This window comes from Myripristis murdjan, chromosome 20 (assembly GCF_902150065.1).
Source record: "Myripristis murdjan chromosome 20, fMyrMur1.1, whole genome shotgun sequence".
In the NCBI taxonomy this organism is placed as follows: domain Eukaryota; kingdom Metazoa; phylum Chordata; class Actinopteri; order Holocentriformes; family Holocentridae; genus Myripristis; species Myripristis murdjan.
In genome coordinates this window covers 5,546,003-5,568,450 of record NC_043999.1, presented here as the reverse complement: position 1 = coordinate 5,568,450, position 22,448 = coordinate 5,546,003, and the positions used below count along the sequence as shown (strand labels likewise).

The 22,448-nt window shown below is 42.0% G+C and overlaps 2 protein-coding genes across 6 annotated transcripts in view; both read right to left on the bottom strand.

Annotated features, from left to right (window-relative positions):
- apodb (apolipoprotein Db) overlaps window positions 1-3,370 on the bottom strand; it is a 6,840-nt gene extending 3,470 nt beyond the window's left edge. The window contains exon 1 of the mRNA XM_030079371.1: window positions 3,306-3,370. The gene's annotated coding sequence lies outside the window, so the exon portion shown is untranslated. The remainder of the gene's footprint in view (window positions 1-3,305) is intronic.
- Window positions 3,371-6,376: 3,006 nt separating this feature from the next.
- Window positions 6,377-22,448, bottom strand: part of arhgap21a (Rho GTPase activating protein 21a) — an 80,706-nt gene continuing 64,634 nt past the window's right edge. For 4 of the 5 annotated variants that reach the window (XM_030079123.1, XM_030079120.1, XM_030079121.1 and 1 more), the window contains 17 exons: window positions 20,803-20,949; window positions 20,611-20,713; window positions 20,289-20,325; window positions 18,605-18,724; window positions 17,912-18,211; window positions 16,496-16,560; window positions 16,196-16,344; window positions 15,461-15,603; window positions 14,830-14,988; window positions 14,274-14,352; window positions 14,078-14,151; window positions 13,899-13,988; window positions 13,660-13,785; window positions 13,524-13,565; window positions 12,484-12,589; window positions 10,208-10,239; window positions 6,377-9,483 (listed from right to left, as the gene is read on the bottom strand). In XM_030079123.1, the coding sequence (XP_029934983.1) occupies window positions 7,768-9,483; window positions 10,208-10,239; window positions 12,484-12,589; window positions 13,524-13,565; window positions 13,660-13,785; window positions 13,899-13,988; window positions 14,078-14,151; window positions 14,274-14,352; window positions 14,830-14,988; window positions 15,461-15,603; window positions 16,196-16,344; window positions 16,496-16,560; window positions 17,912-18,211; window positions 18,605-18,724; window positions 20,289-20,325; window positions 20,611-20,713; window positions 20,803-20,949 (3,488 nt within the window). In that variant the 3' untranslated portion in view covers window positions 6,377-7,767. The remainder of the gene's footprint in view (window positions 9,484-10,207; window positions 10,240-12,483; window positions 12,590-13,523; window positions 13,566-13,659; window positions 13,786-13,898; window positions 13,989-14,077; window positions 14,152-14,273; window positions 14,353-14,829; window positions 14,989-15,460; window positions 15,604-16,195; window positions 16,345-16,495; window positions 16,561-17,911; window positions 18,212-18,604; window positions 18,725-20,288; window positions 20,326-20,610; window positions 20,714-20,802; window positions 20,950-22,448) is intronic. The other variant, XM_030079122.1, reaches the window with a different exon arrangement.

Below are 22,448 nucleotides of genomic sequence, written 5' to 3'. Positions count from 1 at the left end.
GGATGAAAGCAGTGGGGGAAAGAGCAGTAAAATATCACATTCCAGTAGAAGCATATTCCATTTGTCCACAGAACTTTATTCTAAACTCTAGTGGAGATTTCCAGAGATACCAAACATGTCCTGCTGAATCACACGGAAATATGTAAAAATTATGCGCAAGACATGTAGATATTTTCTATTTGGTGTAATGCTGCAGCCATAAACAATTGCATTTCGGCTCAGTATAAGTGTGATCTAGCTTCAATGAAGAGCTGCAACCAGCACATACAGAGTGTATATGTGACATTGTTCCATTATAGAAAAAAAAAAAAAAAAAAAAGGCTTTCCTGACTTTGAAGCTACTTTGCTGCTACTCATAAATTTTGGGGTACCCCAACATTGAGTTCATAAAACACTGCCCTAATCATGCAGAAATGCAGTGATACTGCACATCAAATTTAACAGGATAAACTCTGCTACAAGCACATATAAGTCATTTTTACACAGTAGCGTGCATGTACCCGCAGCACATGCACACCCCTCTACTATGCAAGTGAGGACTCTGACAGAGTTAGAAAACACTGCAAGAAGTGCTTGGATCCCGAGGGTGAAGACGGCTGCCTATTGTAGAAAATGTCAGGTCCCAGTGTCTCTTTACAAAAAAGAACTGTTTCCAGCTCTGGCATGACAACCAGGAGAGAGGAGAAAGAGACTCAGGAGGAGGAGGAGCTGTTTTTAGTTTGCACTTTACAGTCAGTGTAGATAGTTGTGTGTGAATTTTTTACAATTTTTTACAGTTTACAGTTTGTTTTTTATTATTGTTGGTAAATTGTTTTTAGTTTGCACTTTACAGGCAGTATAAATAGTTGTGTGTGATTTTTTACAATTTACAGTTTACAGTTTGTTTTTATTATTGTTGATAAATAAATATGTTTCATTTTGATCATAGGCGGAGTTTGAAATTTGCGCTGGGGGGGGGCAAACTTTTTTTTTTTTTTTATTATTTTATTTATTACAATACCAAACATAATGTAATTCAGATTTATTTCTGTAAATAATATTATTTTATTGCATTGCTTAAATGTTTATAGATATGTATACAGAAAAAAAAAATATTGGACCTATTTTTGACTCAATGTAGTGACACATTTCAGACGCTAGGGGGGGCAATACCCCCCCTGCCCCCCGCAAACTCCGCCTATGATTTTGATTCAAACTTCAGTTGCTTTGTATGGTTTTATTTGAAAAATGTATACAGGTTTGGTTGCTTTTTCAAAAAATTGAAACATCTCAAAAAAACTCTAAAACTGTTGAAACTGTATGTGATGATCATCAATAATGACATAAAAGTGAAATATATAGTTCAGTACATCAAAAACTTCAAATGGCACAGACGGTGCCAAAATGTGCCAAAATGACCATTTTGGAAAGTCCGCCCGAATAGTCTGTACTAAAACCTCTGTAATTTTGCTCTGCTTCACTTTATAAGCATCGATTTTGGCAGAGAAAATGGTAACACATTGTGCTATGCTTTGATTTTGATTTAGAGCCTCATCTGCAACATTTTAAAGAGATATTCATTGAAGAAGTGTGATTTTTTTTTTTTTTTTTTTTTTAGGAAAAAATGAAATGTCATTTCTGCTGTGTGCCATCTTGATTTACTGTAAGCCAGTGACATAAATACTGATACTTACACATACTGAACTGAAGTGTTCCCTTTATTGTGACACCAAAATTATTTAAATAGAGCTTGTAGATGCAGAGATATAGTCTATTCATTTTGGGTATGTCATTTTCGAGCAGAAACCTAAAAAAGAGCCTGGCTGACAACTGTTAAGGGATGATCAGAATGTAAGGGGTTAGGTAAAAGTAAATGTTGAGGTCTTCAGTAAAAGTAGAAAGGCGCTTATTTAAAAATGCACCCAGAGTAAAAGTTGGTGAGTTACTTTTGAGAAAAGAGGACAGCGTCCCATATGATCTTCTACAAGTAATGTGCACAGAGGACAAAGGTCAAGCTAGACTCATTTAATTGGAAAATTAGGCAGTTACAAAATAAAGCACACACAAAAAGTGAGGGTGGACTCCATCCAATCTCTTCTTTGCTGAGTGGTCGTTCACTGTGAATGGCTCCACAGTTAGCCAGTTCACGGGACAGTTTCAGCTGCTCAGGGACAGCCCAAAAGAAATAAATAAAATAATACAAAATAAATAATAACAAAAATATATATAAATATGTGCTCTATAATTAATGTGATTAAGTAAAAACACAGTGAGGGGAACAGTGAAGGTAAAATCCCTGACTTTTGAAAATGCTCGAAATACAATTCTCCTACACAAATGAGCTGCTCACTAACAACAAGGTGATAGTTCATCCTTAAGGGGTTCAGGGTTTCGCTCGACAACAGCAGTGTGTCTGAATGTGACATGACAAAAGAATCAGCAGACAGCAGAAACCTCTCTCATTGTTCTTTTCATGTCAAATCGGCTGCTGTGATAAGGATCTACCCCGTCGGTGCTCATACAATTTCTTTTGCCTCTGTACATTGAGTGTTGCCCCACTTGTTTTTCTGGTTTCTCACATTCCTGACAACAGGCCTCGCAGCCCTTTACGCCTGAACACCTTACAGGAGACACAGCGCACAATAACCCGCAGCAGTATCTTTATGAAATCATCACGCGATCCCCGCCCGCTGTATGCACCGCGACTGAAAAATGACAAACAAAAACATAAAGAACCGGGCGACACAACTAATACAGGATAACTCCGAGGTCACTCCGAGTGGAAATCAAATGACTGTTGATTTGGGTGTACTGTGGAAACAATCAGCGCCCATCGGTGGTTCAAAAAGTAAACGCTTATGTAACAATGCAGAGGAAAATACTCCAGGGAAAATCAAAATCTGCATTCAAAATCTGATTAAACTGCACCAGTAATATGCATTAACCTGTAAGAAGTATTTTAATGATGTTCTTTAAAGCTCTAACTGCTTCATATCCTGTTGAACAATGAATTATATTTTATGTTTAGCATGAAAAAGCTTCTTCTGGGAAGTAACTAGAAACTACAGCCGTCAGATAAATGTAGTGCAGTGACAAAGTACAAGATTTCTCTCTCAAATGTAGTTCAGTGGAAATACAGTGTCTCACTAAACAAAATACTGAAGCCAGTACTTTCAGGCCTATTGTTTAAGTGCAGTGTTCAAGTAAATATAATCTACTTTCCATCCTCTGGTGTCTTTAGAAGTTAAAGCCCACACTGCAACATAAATATTGGCAGCTTTCCCTCTTATTCTTATTAAGTAAAGCATGTGAAGCAGCTTCCTTACCTCAGGTGGATGTGGGACTGGCTGAGCAGAGGGAGTCACCGGCTGCAGGGGTAGGAGGAGGGTGTTCTGTCTGCTGTCTCACACACACACACACACACACACACACACACACACACACACACACACACACACACACACACACAGGCTGCAGTGTGTCGGGCTGCATCATTCTGTCAGCATGAGGCAAGACATTATCTTAATGCTCATCATGTGAACATTCCCAAGTGACAGCACACACATATCGTCAATAGGAGATGGGAAAATATCATTAAATATGAGGTCATTATTTATAAACTCACAGTTAGTAATGATTGTCTATGCACCATGAGACCTCATAGGAATATCAATAAAAAAAAAAAAAATAAATAAAAAAAAAATTAGCACAACTGGCTGCCAAACTTAATATAAACATTTCGGGTGGAGCCTGTTTTACAAAAGCTGTCATAACTCATGAACTCATTAGATGATTGTAACCAAACACGGTGACTCTGAGGTAACGTGCAAAATGTGACCCTCTTGTGACCTTATATGGCAATAACTTGTTGACTGTTAGTCCAATTCAGTGAAACTTTGCACATTTGTGCAAGTTTTTGCACAAAGTTCAAGTTAATTTAAAGCCCAATGTCACTGTTTAGTGTCAAAGACAGGGATTAAAGCAAAATATATATATATATTTATATTTTTGACGGAAATTTTTTTTCAGGCTAGTTCATATTCCCCCGCAATGCGCTGCACCACGCTTCAAGAATGGCCCCTTTCCTGCCGTGCGATCGCTTCCCATCGCATCTCCATTTGAAGAGTTCATTTGCAAAAACAGATAAAAGCCATTCTTAAAATGAATACACCTTTTTCACTGATACTGCTTGGAGTACACACACACACACACACGCACACACACACACACACACACACACAAAGCATAATTTAGGATAATAAACATTATGCCAGGATAAATAAACATATAAAAAATAGAAATAAATATAAACTAAATTTCAATAAAATTCAAAAAAGTTTAAAAAAGGTTTAATAAATTCAAATGGAGATATCTGTTTTTGCAAATGAACTCTTCATTTGTTTTTCACAGTTTAATCTATTTTTGAAACGTCGGAGCCTTCCTTCACTATCAATGCGTCCATGTTGGCGTGTGGAAATTTACTGGAATCTTCTTCGTGTTAAAGATAAATGACCAATCGCAAAAGTCGGAGACAGCAGCTGTGGTAACACGGAGATTAACATTCAACTTTCATTACATTACGATTAATATGCTCTGTCCCTATTCAAATAAAGTATAAAGTAAACCCGAACCTCAACAGGGAACAGACACTTAACAAAGAAGCTGCTCTCAGAAGACGTTATCATCAGCTATCCATTTTGAGATGGTAAAAAATCCACGTTACATGTGTTAATTCCCCTCATGTAGTTACAGCAGGGGTCCGTTTCACGAAGCAGGTTCAACAAACTCTGAGTCTTACCCCGAACTCTGAGTGGATCTACTCTGAGACAGGAAACTCTGAGTTTTCGGTTCCAGAACAGCTGATTTGAGTTAGTTTGATCAACTCGGAGTAGTTTCACCTGGAGTTAAGCGCGTGCGCCACAGCTGTAAAAGGACAGCGTCAATGGAGCCCCGATATGACGAGTCACCATGGCAACGGGGAGGCGTCGGGCTAGAGTTATAATAATAATAATAATAATACATTTTATTTGTTATGGCGCCTTTCATGGCACTCAAGGTCGCCTTACAGTAAAAAGTAAAAAAGTAAAAAAAAAAAAAAAAACAGTAAAAAAGAGTTCCCCCTCTTTCTCTGCTTTGAGTTGCCTCCCTTTGTGAAACGGAAAACTCAGAGTTCCCCTCATTTCAAGGTTAACAGACTCAGAGTTTTCACTAAACCTGCTTTGGGAAACGGACCCCAGATCCGTCCCTGAGCGGCAGGGCTGAACCCGCCCTCCTCTGTTTCTGATTGGCTAATACCAAGGCTCTGGCTGGCTTTATTGGTTTACAACAGCGTCAGTTTAATGCCTAACATGATTTCATTGGATAGTCAAAACTGTACCACAACAAAATGCACGTGCAACTTTTTTTTGTCTTTCTTTTTTCCCCCTTTTTCCAACTGACGGAAATCCGTGAGAGATGGGATTTATGGCTCTTTGAAGGGAGCCGGATCTTGAGGACCCGTTCCTTTCAAAGAGCCGTTCAAAAGACTGGCTCATTTTATGTCTTTATTATTATTATTATTATTATTATTATTATTATTATTGTTATTATTGTTATTATTCTCTTCTTGAAATGACTGTGCGTGTAACTGGATCGCATCGCACATTCACTGCACTGCGGTTCAGGGCAAGACGGGATTTACTATCTTCACCCCCCTGGACGGTCAGTCACTCTTCTGAAATGGTCTGCGGTCGTTCAGTGAAGTACATACAGTAGCCTAATATTGCGTTTTGAAGCCACATAGAGATATAATTTAAAAATCTGCCTTTGTGCTCGGCTCGCACAGCACAAACACACCTTTACTGTGGACTCAAGAGATCTTGTTAGTCTCATTTCCTTATGTGACATAGCCTTGAGCTGGCCTTGAGTCTAAAGTTTTATCTCCAAAAGCATACCAGTTTTTTTAATTTACTTTTTTACAGAGTGGATTAAAGCAAAAAACAAAGAAATTGGGAACTGGCTCGTTCATTTCAAAGAGCCGGTTCACTCGTTCACTTCAAAGAGCCGTTCAAAAGAATCGACTCGTTCGCGAACGACCCATCACTAAAATCCGTCTAGAGATGGAGAACTTTAATCCCTGGTCAAAGGGCTTTACACGCCCATGTTTACAACAAACAGGATGTTTGTCCCCCCCAGACTTAATCTTGAGGAGGCCCAACAAGATGTACTGACTGTCTGAAAAGACATGTGATGCAGAATTCAAAGGCATTCGGTCAATGGGTGGCGCTGTTTTCTCAGACTGCCACTGCCAGTGAATTTACTGATTTTTTCTCACTCTAAAATGCGTATGCTCAAGACATATGGGGCCAATTCATCTTTGCAACTGCTGTCAATGTATAAGACAGTATGAGACACACACAGACACCGCAGTCTAATAAAGATTATTTATTTCCAGTGTTTCTTGAGGGAAGGCGTTGCACCCATATTATGCTGTACACAGAAGAGATGTTCACTGTTCAGAAAACATGGTCTCATGCAGTTCCAGACATATTTTTTTTATTCTCCCAGTATCTCCCAGGTTATAAGGAACCATGCACTTGACTGCACTTAAAAAATACAACAGGAAAAAAAATAAATAAAATTTTTTTTTAACAGGAACTGTATACATTGGAATATAAACCCAATGTTCCGAATTTTCTGTGAAAGTTTAACTAAAAAAAACAACAGGACCAGAAAGCAAAAAACAAATTCTGGAATGCCTGCAAGATTTTTTTGTTACCTAAAAAAATGTTTTAAAGTTTCTTGACAACCGTTGGTAAAAACAAGGTAATGGCACCCTAATCTATTCATGGTGGTAAATTTAAAAAGAGGCACTTTTTTTCTTTTGGGATAAAGAAACATGATTCACACAGTTTTAAAAAATGTCTTTTTGTGGAACTATAATTGGACAATGTTTGGAATTGAAAACTACTGTACCAAGCACAACATTGCTATTTTGTCAGCACTCTGTAACATGGTTTTTCCATTTTTGTCATTTGATAAAACTATTTTAATTCTTCAGTCCCTCTAGCTAATATCTGGCTGTTATGACTGCACTGTAAAAAACACAACTTCCTACAGTACACAGCTCAGAAAGCAGCCCTCAATTATTTTGACAAACTTCAAGTACAGACAAAAAAAAGTACATATTGGTTTGAAAATGACATTATTGTCACAAGCAACTAGTGTTAGTCAAAAATAGGAAGGAGTAATACATTCTTCATACCATTTATAATAGGAAGAACTGAACCATGATTCCTTAGAAGAAAAAAAAGGCTTCCTCATGCAGAGTAGGTGGCAGATTCTTCAGTAATTGTCAAGTTGACCCTTTTTGTTTTCATTTTGCAATACATTACAGTCCTGTATGACATTCCATACATGTGTGCTCTGTTTTAGGGAGGGAAATGTTTTCCAGCCAGAGTTCATGTCTGTTGTATTAACGTCGAATATCAACACTGCGGTCACATTCTTGCATTACTGGGGTTCGAGCTTGCAGAAGGAAGTCCACATTTTTTTTCCATGTCTGCTCCAGTATAGCAAACGAGCCGATGGAATTACACACAAACACGCCTCTTCGGCTTTACTCCAGTAACAATTCACGTGAGCCTATACAAAATATGTACAGTAGATACATACAGTATACATATACTTTGTAGAAAAAATATTGTGCAGTAACCTTAGCTAAAATACCTACATACATACATTCACGCAGCCACTCTCTCTTTTTCTAACAAACACACACGTACACCAGACAAACCCACCCTTCCTGTTTCACAGATACTGATAGAACCGCGAGCGGACGACTTGCGCTCCAGAGAGTTTGTGTGGATGTGCGTCTGCCACAAGGTTGGCTTTGTTTTTGCCCTGTGGCCCGCCTCCGTTGACCTGCTCCCCTGCCAGGGGCTGCGGGCTGGGGGAGGCGGAGGGAGACGGTCTCTGAGGAGGAGCCGGGTTCTGGGCGTCCGGCTGGTCGTCCTCAGGGACGGCTTTGGGTGCGACCTCCATGCTGACTTCAGCGCTCCCATCCCGGCAGCGCTCTCTGGCAATCCAGTCCCGGATGGAGAAGTCCTGAGAGGAACATTTGGGCTTGAGGCGGTCCACGGCCGACAGTTCAGCTGCCTGGTCCACGCCGCCCTGCTCCCTCCAGTCGTTGATGACCGCCAGCTCTGCAAAGTCTCTCTGCCCGCCCATCGTGTGCCTCCTGCGGATGTTCTTCTTCTTACTGCGAGCGTCGGGGGTGCGGCTCTTGTGGGTGCCCATGCCGAACATGTCATCGGCGGACGTTCGCAATCTAAACTTGAGCCGCTCTGTGATCTTGAGACGCCAGGCTGGTTCAGGTCGCTCTGACTCGCTGCGTGAGGACGAGCTGAGGCTGCCGGTGGACCGCCCCTTCTTCATCACCTCCAGGACACGGGACAGCCGCGTGGAAGACTCTGCCCTGCCCTCGGTCCGCTCTGCGCCGCCTGCCACGCCCTCCACTGACGACTCACTGTCTGTTTTCTGTCTTAGGGACCGTCTCCTGGAGAGGGTGTCACACTCAATCAGCCTGTGGGAAGGGAAGAGACGTCGTGCCTCCAGTTTTGGGGTGGTGCTCCCCTCAGCTGCACCAGCTGTTGGCTCAGTTTTTTCCTGAGACACATGCTCAGTTTGACTCTGCTCGGGGCAGGGTGTGGACTGGCAGCTGCCTCCGCCCGGGGCAAACACTGGGAAATCACTTTCACTGTCTGTCTCCATGGGTCGTCCCTCACTGATGAGTTCACTGCGTTCATCGTCCGCCTCCTCCCCACCCTGCAGCTCTGGACTGAGCGCACTGGACTCTGCTCCAGTCAGGAAAGTGATGGAGGAAGTGGTGGAGTAGTCTGAGGTTATGGAGCTCACCTCTGCACCGGCAGACGCCCCCGCACCTCCTCCCAGCCCTAAACTTGTTCCTGCTGCAGGCAAGTCAGCAGACGCTCCTGAAGTCCACTTTCTGGGTCGTGACCTTGGCACAGAGGCGCCAGAGCTCATGGTCCCAAGGTCTGAGGTATTCTCATCCAGCTGGGACGGGGGATCTGAGACGGAGGACTTCCCCTGAAGGGCTGTTTGGTAGCTGAGGCTGGGAGAGCCCGAGAGGTTTGGGGACGGAGAGGGCGAGGGTGATGGTTGTCTGGACGGAGTCTTCTCCTTCAAGAAGAAGGAGTTCCTGTGGTCTCTCCTGGTCTTGGGTGTCAGCTCCACACTTCTCCCATTCTCCTTCTTGTCTTCTGCCTGTACTTGTTTTGTGTTTGGGCCAGGTCGAGTCTTGTTCTGCACCTCGGTCTGGAGGCCATGGTGGTTTGGCTTCTGGCCAGGGATTTCCTTTTTGGGGAACACTGCGTCGAGGTCATCATCTGAGCTGCTAGGCTGCGGCTTCTCCTTTGACTTCTTTCTTTTGCGACTGGCTGCAGCAAAGATGGAGGAGACCAGGAGCTCTCGGCTGCACTGGTCCTTCCCTGAGCCCCAGGAACCCTGCAGAAGGGGACAGACCAAGAGAAAGAAAGAGAAAAAGAGAGCAGGAGAGTATAAAAGTCAATATTTCTGATGCCAAAAACCATGAGGAACACAGAAAACAAAGACAAAAACACCCTTCGTCCCTGCCTGAGAACGCCAATCTGTACTCCACCTGTTCCTCTGAAGCACCACAAACCAGAGAAGTGAACAGAGAGAGGAACATTAGGGGCGTTATTGACAGGGAGCACAGTACTGTATCCATGCCAGCCTTGAAGCACAAGCAAGAGGAGCAATAGCAAAGCATTAAATCAAATATTCTTGCAGGACAAGGCTGAGCTCTGTCATGACTGGCATCAAAGCTGAAGGAAGGCAGCCAGGTAACAGCAGTGTGAAGATGAAAAAGCACCAGTTTTTGCTAAGGACGCATTTTGCATTTTCCCCTCCTCAAGTTCAGGATTATATAGCTCATATTCAGGCACACATAATAAATATAAGGAGTTACACAGCAGGACATACATGTGTAGGTTTTGAAGCAATCCCAAAAGGCTTATATGATCTTTGATATGAGAGGCTGTTTCCACAGTTGTTTTTTGGCTTTGCCTGGTCAGAGTAAATATGAGCATATGCTCTGATGAGTGCATTTAATGTTGTTCTTTACTGTAGGGTGGAGATTAGTGCTAGTCACCTACCTTCTGTTATCCTACACTACCAATGGCCTGAGAAGCAAGACACACACACTCACCTTGGATTTAGCTGAGTCACTAGTCGGTGAATCTGCAGGGAACAGAGAAAAAAAGAGACATTGGATTATCTTGAAACACCAAAGAAATCATTTAGGAAGTGCAACATGAGAAAAGAAATGAAGGAGTAAAAAAAAGAGGACAAGAGAGAACCACGCTGATGAGAGCATGAGGTGAATGACCACATGACTGGATGGATGGCGGCGGAGCGGAGTGAAGAAACACACGAGCAGACAACGGGCCATGCGGCACACAGGTACAGATGAGCTCTACGTTACACTCAGATCCATATCGACATGGCGTGTGGCGTTCTTTCCCAACTCTGACACACATACAAGCATCGAGTCAAAGTAAAGGAAGTCAGAGACGCAGGAGACGCTTCATACTAGCAGCCGGTGCAGGACACAAAAGGTGCTGTCATCAAAAAGCCTCTATTTTTCTGCAGGTTTCTTGAGGATACTGAGTGCAACTTTGGCAATGGACATAAACGCGGCGCGCGGTGCATTTGACAACAGCAGAAGAATGCAACAGATAATGTGCCATGCAGAGCGATAGTGGCAAGTCAGTTTTCATGTATGAATGTGTTAAAAGTGAAGACACCTAACCCCTCTCTAAAATTACATGTATTCAAGTGCATGTAACCAAAACAAGTGCACCGAATGTCAAAAGTTGATAGCAGCTGAAAAGTCAAAGCAATTCATTTGTGAAAAACACAAAACAAAAAAACCTGACCATCAAAGGTACACTGAGCAAAGCAGACAGATACTGATTGTGCTGTTAATTTAATTCAACGTGAGGAGATGACGACGCTGCCAAGTGTGGTGACATGTGCTGCCATGACAACAGTGACATGGTGATGACATAGACGGCTATGGAGGGGGAAAAAAAAAAAGAAGAAAATAAATAAATGAATAAAGAAAAACCAACCAGAAGTGACAGGGGGGTCACAGAGGGGCTAGCTATGAAAAGAGAGGACGCTACATGAGAAAGAGTGTGTCAGCAAGGAAAACCTACAAAAAATCCACTGCTGCCCTTTAATCATATCTATATATGTGTAAGCCAGTTTTCATTTCTAGCTAAAAAATTTGTTTTGTTTTGCTTTTGTGACATAGCCAAGCCCCCCTATACACGCCCCTTCAGACAGATGGTGGCACAGTATGCAAGTGCACATTGAAGTGGTGAGGGAGAAGCCCGGGGTGGAAACCATACCATGCTATCTCTCCTGTTGGCAAGCTTGCGAGACAGTGAGGAGAGACAGCGGAGAGCCTTTCAGACAGTAGCACCGGCCTGTGTAAGGTATATTCTGATAGAAAACCCACAACACCGGACACCGTACAGTACCGTGTAGCCGCTCTGCTTCCCCCTTCGTCACGGTTTCTTTGTTTAAACGCCTTTTCTCATTTCTCTTTTGCCATTTCTCGAGCTTAAAAGAACCGCGGGTTTCTGCAGACTAGGCAGCTACACTGGGGGCAACAATCCTCCTTCTTCCTACAGTTCCAGCTGTCCATCACGGACATTATAGAGTCCATCAGTGACATCATGGTGTGATAGACTCCTCCCACTTGGCCTGTGTCAAGATCAGTATGTGTGAATGCTGGGAAAGCCTTTAGGACACCCGACAGAGCCTCACTAGAGACAGAGGAATCAGAGGTCGCCTTTCACTGTAAAAACATCTATTTTTGAGGTCTTTGGGAAAGAACATGCCGTGTTAGTGCAACAGTAGGCAGGATCAGGGAAAGAGGGGAAAACAGGGTAAGTATTCAAAGAGTATACACAAGCCTGGCAGTGGAGTTTGACCAAAAGAAGGCATTAAGGGCAGAGGGATGATTAAAGAAAGAAAATGAGATCTAAAAGTCTTAAGTGTCTGGAACAAGGAATTAAACTCTGCAAGACTAACAGATAAAAAGGAAGGGAAGATCTCATCGAAAGCAAATGAAGAAGCGCGACAATTTATTCCATCCCTTGTCCATTCACGCCACGGGGTGACCAAATGGAAAAGTGATACAAATAATTTGCCCACTCAAACTCATATGGGCATTCTGAGTCATGGTTAGCCATAGACATTTCTATCTAATGGCAACAGCCAAAGAAGCAAGGGAAGCTCACTTTAAGGGAGGAAGCGGCGTTATCCATCATCATTTGTCATTTAATCTCACAGAAGCAAAGAACATCTCAACCGATCAGACTCCAGGCCCTCCACGACCACAGCTCTCAGCAGCGGAAAGGTATAGAAAGGTTGACCCACCACAGAGTTGCCCTGCCACAGGGAGCGTGTTACCTGATACTTCACCCTGCGAAGCTCCGGTCCGACCGATGTTGGTGAGCAGGTGGTCGATGTTGGGGACTGGCTGAGACTCCACCGCGCTCTCCTCCTGGGACACAGTCTGCAACACACCGACAACAGATGAGGACCGGGCAGTGAGATCTTATATGCGCCACAATAATTTGGGTGAGTTGGTAGTGTGATTTGTGAGTGAACTGTGCACAATCTTGATTTGCATGACCACCAAATAATCCACCAAATAATGGATGTAATCATGATATTTACATATAATTTCAATATGCTTGACCTTGACAGACCCTAAGAAAATTTAACTTTTTGAACAGTGCCATTAGGCATGCTCTCTATTCATTACAGTTGTCCCTCGCTATAACATCCTGATTGGCTAAGGGACTGTAGACCATTGTCAATCAATCTCCTCCGTGCCGTGTCTCCTGTACAGTACAGAATGCATTCATTCTATAATACCGGACTTATTTTTCTACGAAGGTTTGAACTTTGAGAGTTTAAACAAGAGAGAAAAGTGAGGAAATGTTAATGCCTGTCTGAGAAAAGTGTATAAAGTGTGTAGTGAGGGGTTTTACAGCCTTAAAACATCTAGAATAATTGTAAAAAATAAAGCTGACTACTTCGCGGATTTCGCCTATTGCGGGTTATTTTTAGAATGTAACTCCCGCGATAAACAAGGGACCACTGTATACATGATTAGGTGAACAGCGTGGCTTGCTGGTTGGGTCAGTTTGGTAATGTAGGTCCTGCTCTTTATTTCACAAACTTTCAATCAAACAGGGCTATCATTTTGACAGGATGTCATAATATCAGAAACAACACCAGAAATGTTAAGATATCTGTTAAATTCTTAACACACCCAGTTTATAAACTAATGTGCTGTTCAAGTTTAAACAACAGTCAGTGCTTTGAAGCACAGCATATTTACTGATCCTACTTTTTGTTGTTTTAGAAACGTCTTCAGACAAAGCTAAGACAGGAAAAAGCCACAAAGAAGATATTTTTAAGGCAGTGATGCCTGTACCCACCACTGGCTCTCCGTTGCCATCCTCAGTGAAAAACCAGTCATACTGGAAGACAATGAGAAACGCGAAATTTAATGTTATGCATGTTGGAATCTAGTTTAACACTCAATGAACAAACAGCTAAAGATGTGTTGCTCACATTTTGAATGAGTGTCTCCACTATCTTGTACTGGTCTGGCATGTGTGTCACCATGTGGGTCATGTTGTCCTCAGATGTTCGCACCAGAGTGGGACCAAACACGATGGCCAGGTTCCTTGGCTCCATCTAAAAACACACACATACACTCAGAGTACTACTCAAACCAAGAGCATGCAGCACATTTGCCATAATCTTATCAAATTTTGAGGACGATGGAGTATGAGCACCAAACCACAAACCTTATTCTTCTCTGAATTTTCAGCAACAGTTTTCAGATGAGCTGAGAGGAACTTGAGGGTCTCATAATGATGATCTGGCAACTCGTGAAGCTGTAAGAAAACAGAGAACACATATTGAGACAACGCAGCTACGGAAACAGAGAGTGACCAAGCCAAGATTGTTTTTAACAGAAACCCACCAGCCTCTTGAGCACTTTAAGTCTCTCCACTGGATCCTCTATTCTGTTGGCCTCTATGAAGTCTGCATACTTATCTGCAGGGAGAAACAGGCAATGAAAACCAACATCATGGTTTTACCAAGTGGTAGCTCTCACTTTTGGCCACTAGATGGCGTGCAGGCACTTCGCCATGATCTTGTGAGGAACACCGACTTACCATTGGTGAACAGCGGCTCCGGAAGCTTACGGAAGAAGGACTTCAGTAAACTGCTGATCACATTGAGGTCCCTCCATTTCTAGCAAACAGAAGATCAGAGTAAGAAGGTAAATCATGCGGCAAAAGGGCGCAATGTGGAAATATCTCTATAGCGCATGCTGATTCTAGTTTCACAGGACAATTTTGTTACATCCGTTGTCACAATGCTGTGGTGCTTTTTTTTTCTTGTTTGTAAAGCTGGTGATATAAAAACAGAATCTTAATGTACTGTTGCATTCAGTGTGGGTTGCGCCGCTTGAATGCGTCAACGAAATGTATAAAGTAAAAAAAAAAAAAAAAGATTTATAGGACAATTGACTCCTAAATGAGTACTGTGTGGGGAGAGTCATGCTGTTCGGCATGCACCAATCTACATCAAAGTACGTCTGAAAGTCTTCTAGTCTTGCTCACAGTTATATTTAACCCGACTGAATTAAGAATAGCACTGGAGAAAGTGTGTGGCTCCACAGGAAGAGAAAAAAGCATAACACTGGAGGATCGATCAAGTAACACTCACATCATCCTGGATATCGATGTCATTCATGCCCTTGTTATTGAGCTCCTCCTGCATATTGGAGATGGCAGCGTTGTTTCCCGGGACTCTGTAGATGCCTGTGTACTCCAACCCCCTCTCCTCCACCAGCTTGCAGCAAACCTCCACGATCAGAGGCACAAACTACAACACAAAGGAAAATTTTGGCCTTTCAGACATACACTAGCTCACCAGTTTAAGAAGAAATGCTATAACAGATTACTAGAAATCCATAAAGGAAAAACAAAAAAGCAACATACTTGAACAGAGTTACTCTGGAGTGCTTAAAGAACAATCCCAGTTTTCATTTTTTAGTTTATGCTAATGGTGTCAGTTTCTTTTGTGATTTTAATAATTCATAGGGATTCTGCACACTGTCCTATGTAGTTGTAAATGTCAGGCTTCATTTTTTTTAGCTTTTATAAAGGCCATTTGCTGCCATTTTTTATTGTCTGATATGAAAAATGTGTTCTGCAGACTTGAAAAACAGATGTGTGGGTTAAAACAACACAGTACTGAATTTTCTATCTCTCTAGCACAAAAATATCTCACTTAATTGACTAATGCATTTAAGGCAGGTGCAAATTAATTACACTTGTTAGCATGTGAGCCCTACCCTGTTAGTCTGCGCAGGAGGACAGTCGTCCAGTCTCACTCCAAATGTGACCCCAGGAGGCGGCTTCTTCTCAAAGGGTTTCCTCATCAGCCCTGGGATGCCCTTCCTCCATGTTCCCTTGTCCTTGGGCGGGCTGGTGTCATCTGTAGGCACAGAGCAACATAGCATGAGGAAAAATGTAAGCATTCTCTGAAAAGAACAAATAAGTACGCTATATTCAGACTTTTACTCATGTAAATCACATGTAAAAATTCCCTGACTTTTCCATTACTGTCTGTGACCAAAATGTTGATTTTCCATGAACTATAGAAATGTAACAAAATCTCAGAATCAGAGGTCTTTTTAAGGTTAATTATTCCGTTTTATTCTGCAGGGGAAGTGAACATTACATGAGCACAATGGAGAATTAATTTCTAAGTTTGGTGAGCAATTAGTGTCTGTATTTTTTAAATTTGAGCTAAAAAAAAATACTGATATTCCATGACTTGCCTAAATTCTCCAACCCTCCTAGAACAGACTTTTCATAAATGAACTGTTTTCCAGAAAGCCCATCACCCATGAGAACGCAGCGTGTTTGAGATCAGAAAGTGCATCATGTTTTTTCAAGCTTCTGTGTCGAAACTTTGATGCTTAGTATCTCATAACCGCACTTGACCCAGATAAGATCTTTCAAGTTTATAAAATAAGAGTGTCTCACAGGAATAAAGAAATTTGCTGCTGAGCATCCTGTCCTACCTTTGTGCATGTTCTTCCTCTCCTGCTCAGGCTTGGGCGAGTGCTGACTTGGTGCTTTGGTCTCTCCTTTCCCTCCCAGCAGCGTCTGTCTGATGCTCAGGGACTGGCGTGACGGTTTTGGCGATGGCTCTGTCTTGCTGCCTGTCGGGCTGGGTCAACCATGAACGCAAACAAGAAGAAAAAATGAGTTCGGTCGACGGCATCCAGTCAACTCTGTCCATGCAGCGCTGTGAAGTCCTGCAAAGTGTTTCCAAAGTCCCTCCTCCCCCCTTCTCACTCGTCTCCCCCTCCCCTGCTTACCTCATCAAGGTGTTGTACTCCTTGATCTTCCGGCTGATGAGGTCACGACTAGTAAAGGCCGCGTTCTAAAAAAAGAGCAAAAAAGAAAAAAAAGGAGGGAAAGAGGAAGAGAAAAGAAAGGGCAGTAGACACAAAAGAAGATGGTTAACTCATCAGATGCAACAGGACCCAGCCTGCCCCCCCCCACACACACACACCAGACCACATACCAGCAGATCTTTATATAACCTGCTGCTATCGAGTGACAGAGGTAAGACCACTGGAATGGCATAGTAGAGACGTAAAGCAGTCAGGGGCTCAGAAAAGGGGAAAGAGGGGCTTAGATTTCTAATGGAGGAAGACCTGCGGTGTTGATAGCCTATTTTAAGGCACAGCGGAGTAAGAAGCGTTATGTAAAGTTTGCAGCATTACTTGTGTGACCCATATCCTATCACTGTTGTTCAGGCTTGGGCTGATATATAATAATATTAAATAGTGTGACATTTGCACACTATTTTCTACAATATTCTAGTTTGTTAAACTGTTGGCATTGAGGCTAATGGCAAGTTACACTGCAAAAACTCAAAATCTTACCAAGATTATTTGTCTTATTTCAAGTCAAAAATGTCTTAATACTAGTCAAAATATCTCATTACACTTAAAATAAGACATGATCACCTCAGAAGTAACTTGTTTTTAGACAACTGTCTCTTGTTTCAAGTGAAAATTTGCTTGAAACAAGTGAAAATTTGCTTGTTTCATTGGCAAAATTTGTTTCTTGTTTCTAGCTAATTTTCACTTATTTCAAGTGAATTTTGACTAGAAATAAGACATTTTTTGACTTGAAATAAGACAAATAATCTTGGTAAGATTTTGAGTTTTTGCAGTGTACCTGTATAGCAGCTGAGTAGATGCACTGCGTAATTGTAATAGCATGCAGCTAATTCCGATTACACACAAGATTAATGTGCAATTCATGTAACAGTTTAGGAAGATTTAGTAGAAGACTGGAATACAATAAAATAAAATATCTGATTTGATTTGGTGTAATTTAATCCCATCTTTTGGGTAATTTAATTTGAAAATTTGCCCACTTGTTCAGCAACTATTATGCTCCTGTCCGGCCAGGAAAGGGCAATCTCTCTTCATGGTCCTTTTCAAGATTATTTCACTATTATGTGTGGGTTTTTTCTTTCTCTATGAGTATTCAAGTCAGAGGGTGATACTGCCCAAGCCTACTGTTGCTGAACCTTAAAGAAAAAATATACAGTATGTCTTCATTATATAGGAATAATTTAAGTTTGTTGTAGTGTAGTTGGTAAACAGTTCCAGCAACAGCATAAAGTCTTAACAATATCTAACGATGTTGAAAAAGAGTTTTGCTTTGTGTCTCTGCATAATCATATGATCATAAGTGTGTGAGTTCACGGCTCTCACCTCCTCGTCCAGGTTGCTGTTCTCCTGTATGACTCTGATCCAGGCCAACATGTCCTCCCGGTCCTCAGCCTGGAACAGGTACTCGCAGTCTGACGTGGTCAGCCGCAGCACGTTCTTGCGCTTCGTATCGCTGTAGGAAATGTCAATCAGACAGGCCTTGATGCTGATTGGCAGCGGCTCGTCCACCGCTTGGCAGTTGGCGTGGGCCTGCCCCTCCTTTTTGTCTTTGTACAGGCAGAGGGAGTGGCCTCGTAGCACCGCGTACATCTGTTTCCACGGCCGCATGCCCCCTCCAACACGCTGCAGAGACCGGTGGTAAGAATGAGATGGGGGTTTTTTTGCAAAGAGAATACCAGGAATTAAACTGTAATCCTTCTTTAGTCATGTCAAGAGCATGGCTATTGTTGGCATGTTGAGGCATAAATGCTGCCTTGAGGGAAATGTGACAGGGTCAGCCATAATGAGGTCAGGCGGAGTTAAGAGGTCAGACAACTGAAACGTACAGTATAGCATATTAGAAACCAGTCAGACAGAGGTAAGTGGATATACTCTGAAAACAAGGGCACACCCTATCAGTCTCACAATAGTTTAAAATAAACCATGTCATTATAAACCATGACATAGATCATGTGTGTGAACGTGTCCAGTGACATACGTGAGGGTGATAGGCGAGTGTGTGGAGACCATACACACCTTGCTCTTGTCTGTGTTAAGCTGTTTGAAATGCAGCAAACCCTCCTTGGTGGCATCACTGAAGACGTCCGATGACGAGTCTCTCCTGGACCCCGAATCTTCTGATGACCTGTCCACAGCCTGCAGTTAACAAACAAGACAGCACACACCTTAACATACGTTTTTAACACTTGAGGCTAATAAAGTGTGGCAGTCGAGGAGAAGACCAAGGTACCAGCCGCTGACGTGTGTTAATAAAATCATAACGGCTATTTTTCCTAATGTGAAAAAAACAGCACTGTTTTTTACAGAAACTGGGTTTAGCCAAAGTGGGTGTGCAATTTTTTTTCTATGTATCGAAATGTAACGTTTATGCAAATCAAGAGAACTACATTTAAGTGAACTTTGTTATGTATGGGCATTGTACTGTTTTTTTTTTTTTTTTTTTTTTTTTTTTTTTTTTAATTAAACTGGAATGGGAATTTTGAAGTTTGTTACCTGATTTATCATTTTATTTATTTTATTTAACCTTTATTTAACCAGGAAATCCCTTGAGATTAAAATCTCTTTTTCGAGGGAGACCTGGCCAAGAAGAGCACACATTACAGAGCTGCAAAAACTCTAAAATAAAACACGTTAAGAACAGACAAAGGACAACAGACACATACAACAAAATCCAGCTTAGGAATAGCAACTGCACTCTTCATATCATATGATATGCTGTACATTATAGTTGGTCTACCCTTGTGTTATGCTGTAGGTTGCATTTTACACTCTATTCATACATTTTTAGTCAATTCTGTAGAGTAGTGGAATAGATCGTGACATGTATCGTGACAAGTGTTGCATGGTGAAGTCCTTGCCAATACACAGTCCTGAAAGTTGTTTGAGGAAATGTAATGGAAGATTTCGAAAGCTATGATAATAACATTCCAAAACTCGACTGACAACAACAGCTTGGTCTTTCTAGTGTTACTGGAAATGATCATACTGCGGGCACTGGGCAACTATGGACCATATTTGTGGCCTGAAGTTTGCTGGTTCTAATACCCAAATCAGATGGGGAAATCTGGGTAGGGAAATGAATGAGAGCTACTCAGCAGCTACTACTGCGATGCCTTATGCCAAGACACTTAAAGCCCAAGTGCTCCAGTAGAGCTGCTCAGTCGTTGGCATTGCAGCTGTTTGTGCTGGGCAGCTCCCAGGTGTAAAAGCACGGAACAGCATGAACGTAAAGCGAGGCTTTTCAGAAAAAGAGCATACATGTCCAGAAAAATTTCCGTGAGTAAATAAGGATTCAAATAAATACACAAAAACAGATTCCACTCTCCTTAGTTTTCTTTTCTGTTTTGACAGTAGGAGAGCTGCGACAGGAACAAGCTAACTGGGACACACGTGACAGCAGCTGTGGTTTCAAACACGGCAACAACAACCCAGCATTAAAACACTTCCTTCACCCTTTAAACTGAGTATATACTGAAAAGCATTGATACAGTATTGCTTTTACAGCTGCTCCTATTTTCCATAATATATTCAACTTTGATAGGAGCCTTTCAGAGCAACTTTATCTTCTGGGTGTGCGTCCATCAGCTGCCAAACCTACATGCAGGACATGCAGATAAACTGGTGACGTGGCAGGTAAGCTCGGGTGGTACAGGGCTGGCAAACCAGCTCCTGCTTGATATGTGATGTAGACTGGACTCACCTTCCTCAGACCCTTCAGACCAGGTATTAAGGACCTCCTGAATGGGACAGAAAAATGATGAAATTTAAAAAAGGCCTAAATTGATTCCCAGATGAGTAGAAGAGAAGCATAAAGTGAAACACAAGTGAAGAGTTTTGTCCAGAAATCTGTAAATGAGAATTAACTGATTGATTAGAATAAATTGTAATAATTCTTAAGAGATAATATGTTAATTAAGCTCTTTCATTAACAAAATGATTGTAAGATGGATTGTCTATTGATTAGAGATGTTGAAAAATGAACCTTCAGTCCTACTTCTGAGACTCTGGTAGGTAGAACTCACCCTCTGGCTTCTTCCCGGTAATTATCCAGACCTTCGTCATAGGACTTTGACCGCTCCGTTTTGGTACCAGAATCTGACTCAATAATTGTGAGACGGAGAGAATCTATTAAGAGAGGGTCAAACAGTTACTTGCAACTGTCCCTTACATGTAATTCAAACACAGGAATCAATGGCAGCCTAATTTGCAAGTACCTTGGTCGTGTGACAGCTGGCGTCGAATGAGAGGGGAGGGCGAGGTGGGGCTGGGTGGGATGGTGGTAATGATGGGTGCTCCGGATATCACAGCGGACGCAGGGATGTGTGTGCTGTCCAGGTCAATGCTGGGACTGGACGGTTCATCTGGTGTGGAAACAGAGGAATGATAGCAGAGTCAGGATGCTGAGCGAAAGGAATCTGAACGTTTTTGTAGAGAGGATGGTATTAGACCAGGATTCACCTCAGCTCAACTCGTCTAAAGCTTTGGCACAAAGTCAGATAAAGACTGCTGCAGGCCAACTCAAAGTCAATGTCTAATTCATCACTGCTATCTCTACCCGAATGCATGTGTGACGAGACAGCAATAAAACGGTATGATAAGGACACATGATGCAAAGTCAAGTCCAACAAATTGATGCAGGCAGAGACGCGGCCAGTCGATGGGCGTTTCCATTCAGATAACTGAGCACACCTTTCGCTCTCAGCAGGCTCACACAAGCACAGAGAAGGGAAGGTTAGGTAACATTACATCATTTACAGACAAGACCGCGTCACTGACTCTGATATCACGCAATATCAACAAGACGGCAAGCCCTAAAAGCAAATGAAGAGAGAGTTACAGAGGACAAAAATCATTACATCCAACAATGAAGCCTATCTGCAAATGTAGTGACTAAGCCTGGCTGCACTAGTCACACTACACTCAAACGTCTGTTTTCAAAGGAAATCTACGGGTTAGAGCTGGACTATAGGGACAAAATAAAATAGCACAATATTTTAGACCAAATACCTCAATACTGATATTGTGACGATAAAATTTTTACCGTAATTAGGGTTAAGGATATGTTTAAGGTTCAACCCAGCAACTGAGACAGGAAATTCACATCACTACATTTACCGTGTCACACAGCATGACTTACTCATTGTCTTGTGATGACAGACAGATTGCAAAACTACTACAAAACGTGTCATAAGATCACTAAACTGTTAAGCCCTAGCATTTTGTGTGGGATAATTTGGGGTCTTGACTGTTAGTGTGATGATTTTCCTCTGGGTAATGTATATATTGTTCACTATTGTTCAGCTTTGTGAGTAATGCAAGCCAAAAATCAGCACACACAAGAAAAACACACAAGAGATCTAAATGATTACATTCCTCGGTGCTGAGGCGAAATCTTTTACATTTTACAATGGCACAACTTAATATGAAACATCTGATCCCCTTTTCAGTGTACAAATCACTGTGGTTACACCCCCACCCCCACCCCCCACCCCCCAAACCTCACAAAGTGCTCCCATGACATTGCAAACTTTATTTTTGCCAAGTCAGGCAGATGCTGTCTACTTCATTCAATCATTTGTTTGAATATCACAAAATCTGTTTCTGGGAAAACAGCAGCAACCAGCGATGTCTGACACATACAATTATGAATACAATGACATCAGGACAGATTGGCCTTTTAACGGCAGACGCAGAACAATAGAAGTGATTGTTAGCTGCAGAGAGATAAAAATCCACGACGTGTTAGGCGAGGGCATAAATTTAATTTGAGACAGCACATGATTAATATGAAAAATGATCAATTGTGCTCCCTTCATATTCTTTAAGAGGTACAGAACACGTGTGTTTATCTATACAGGGG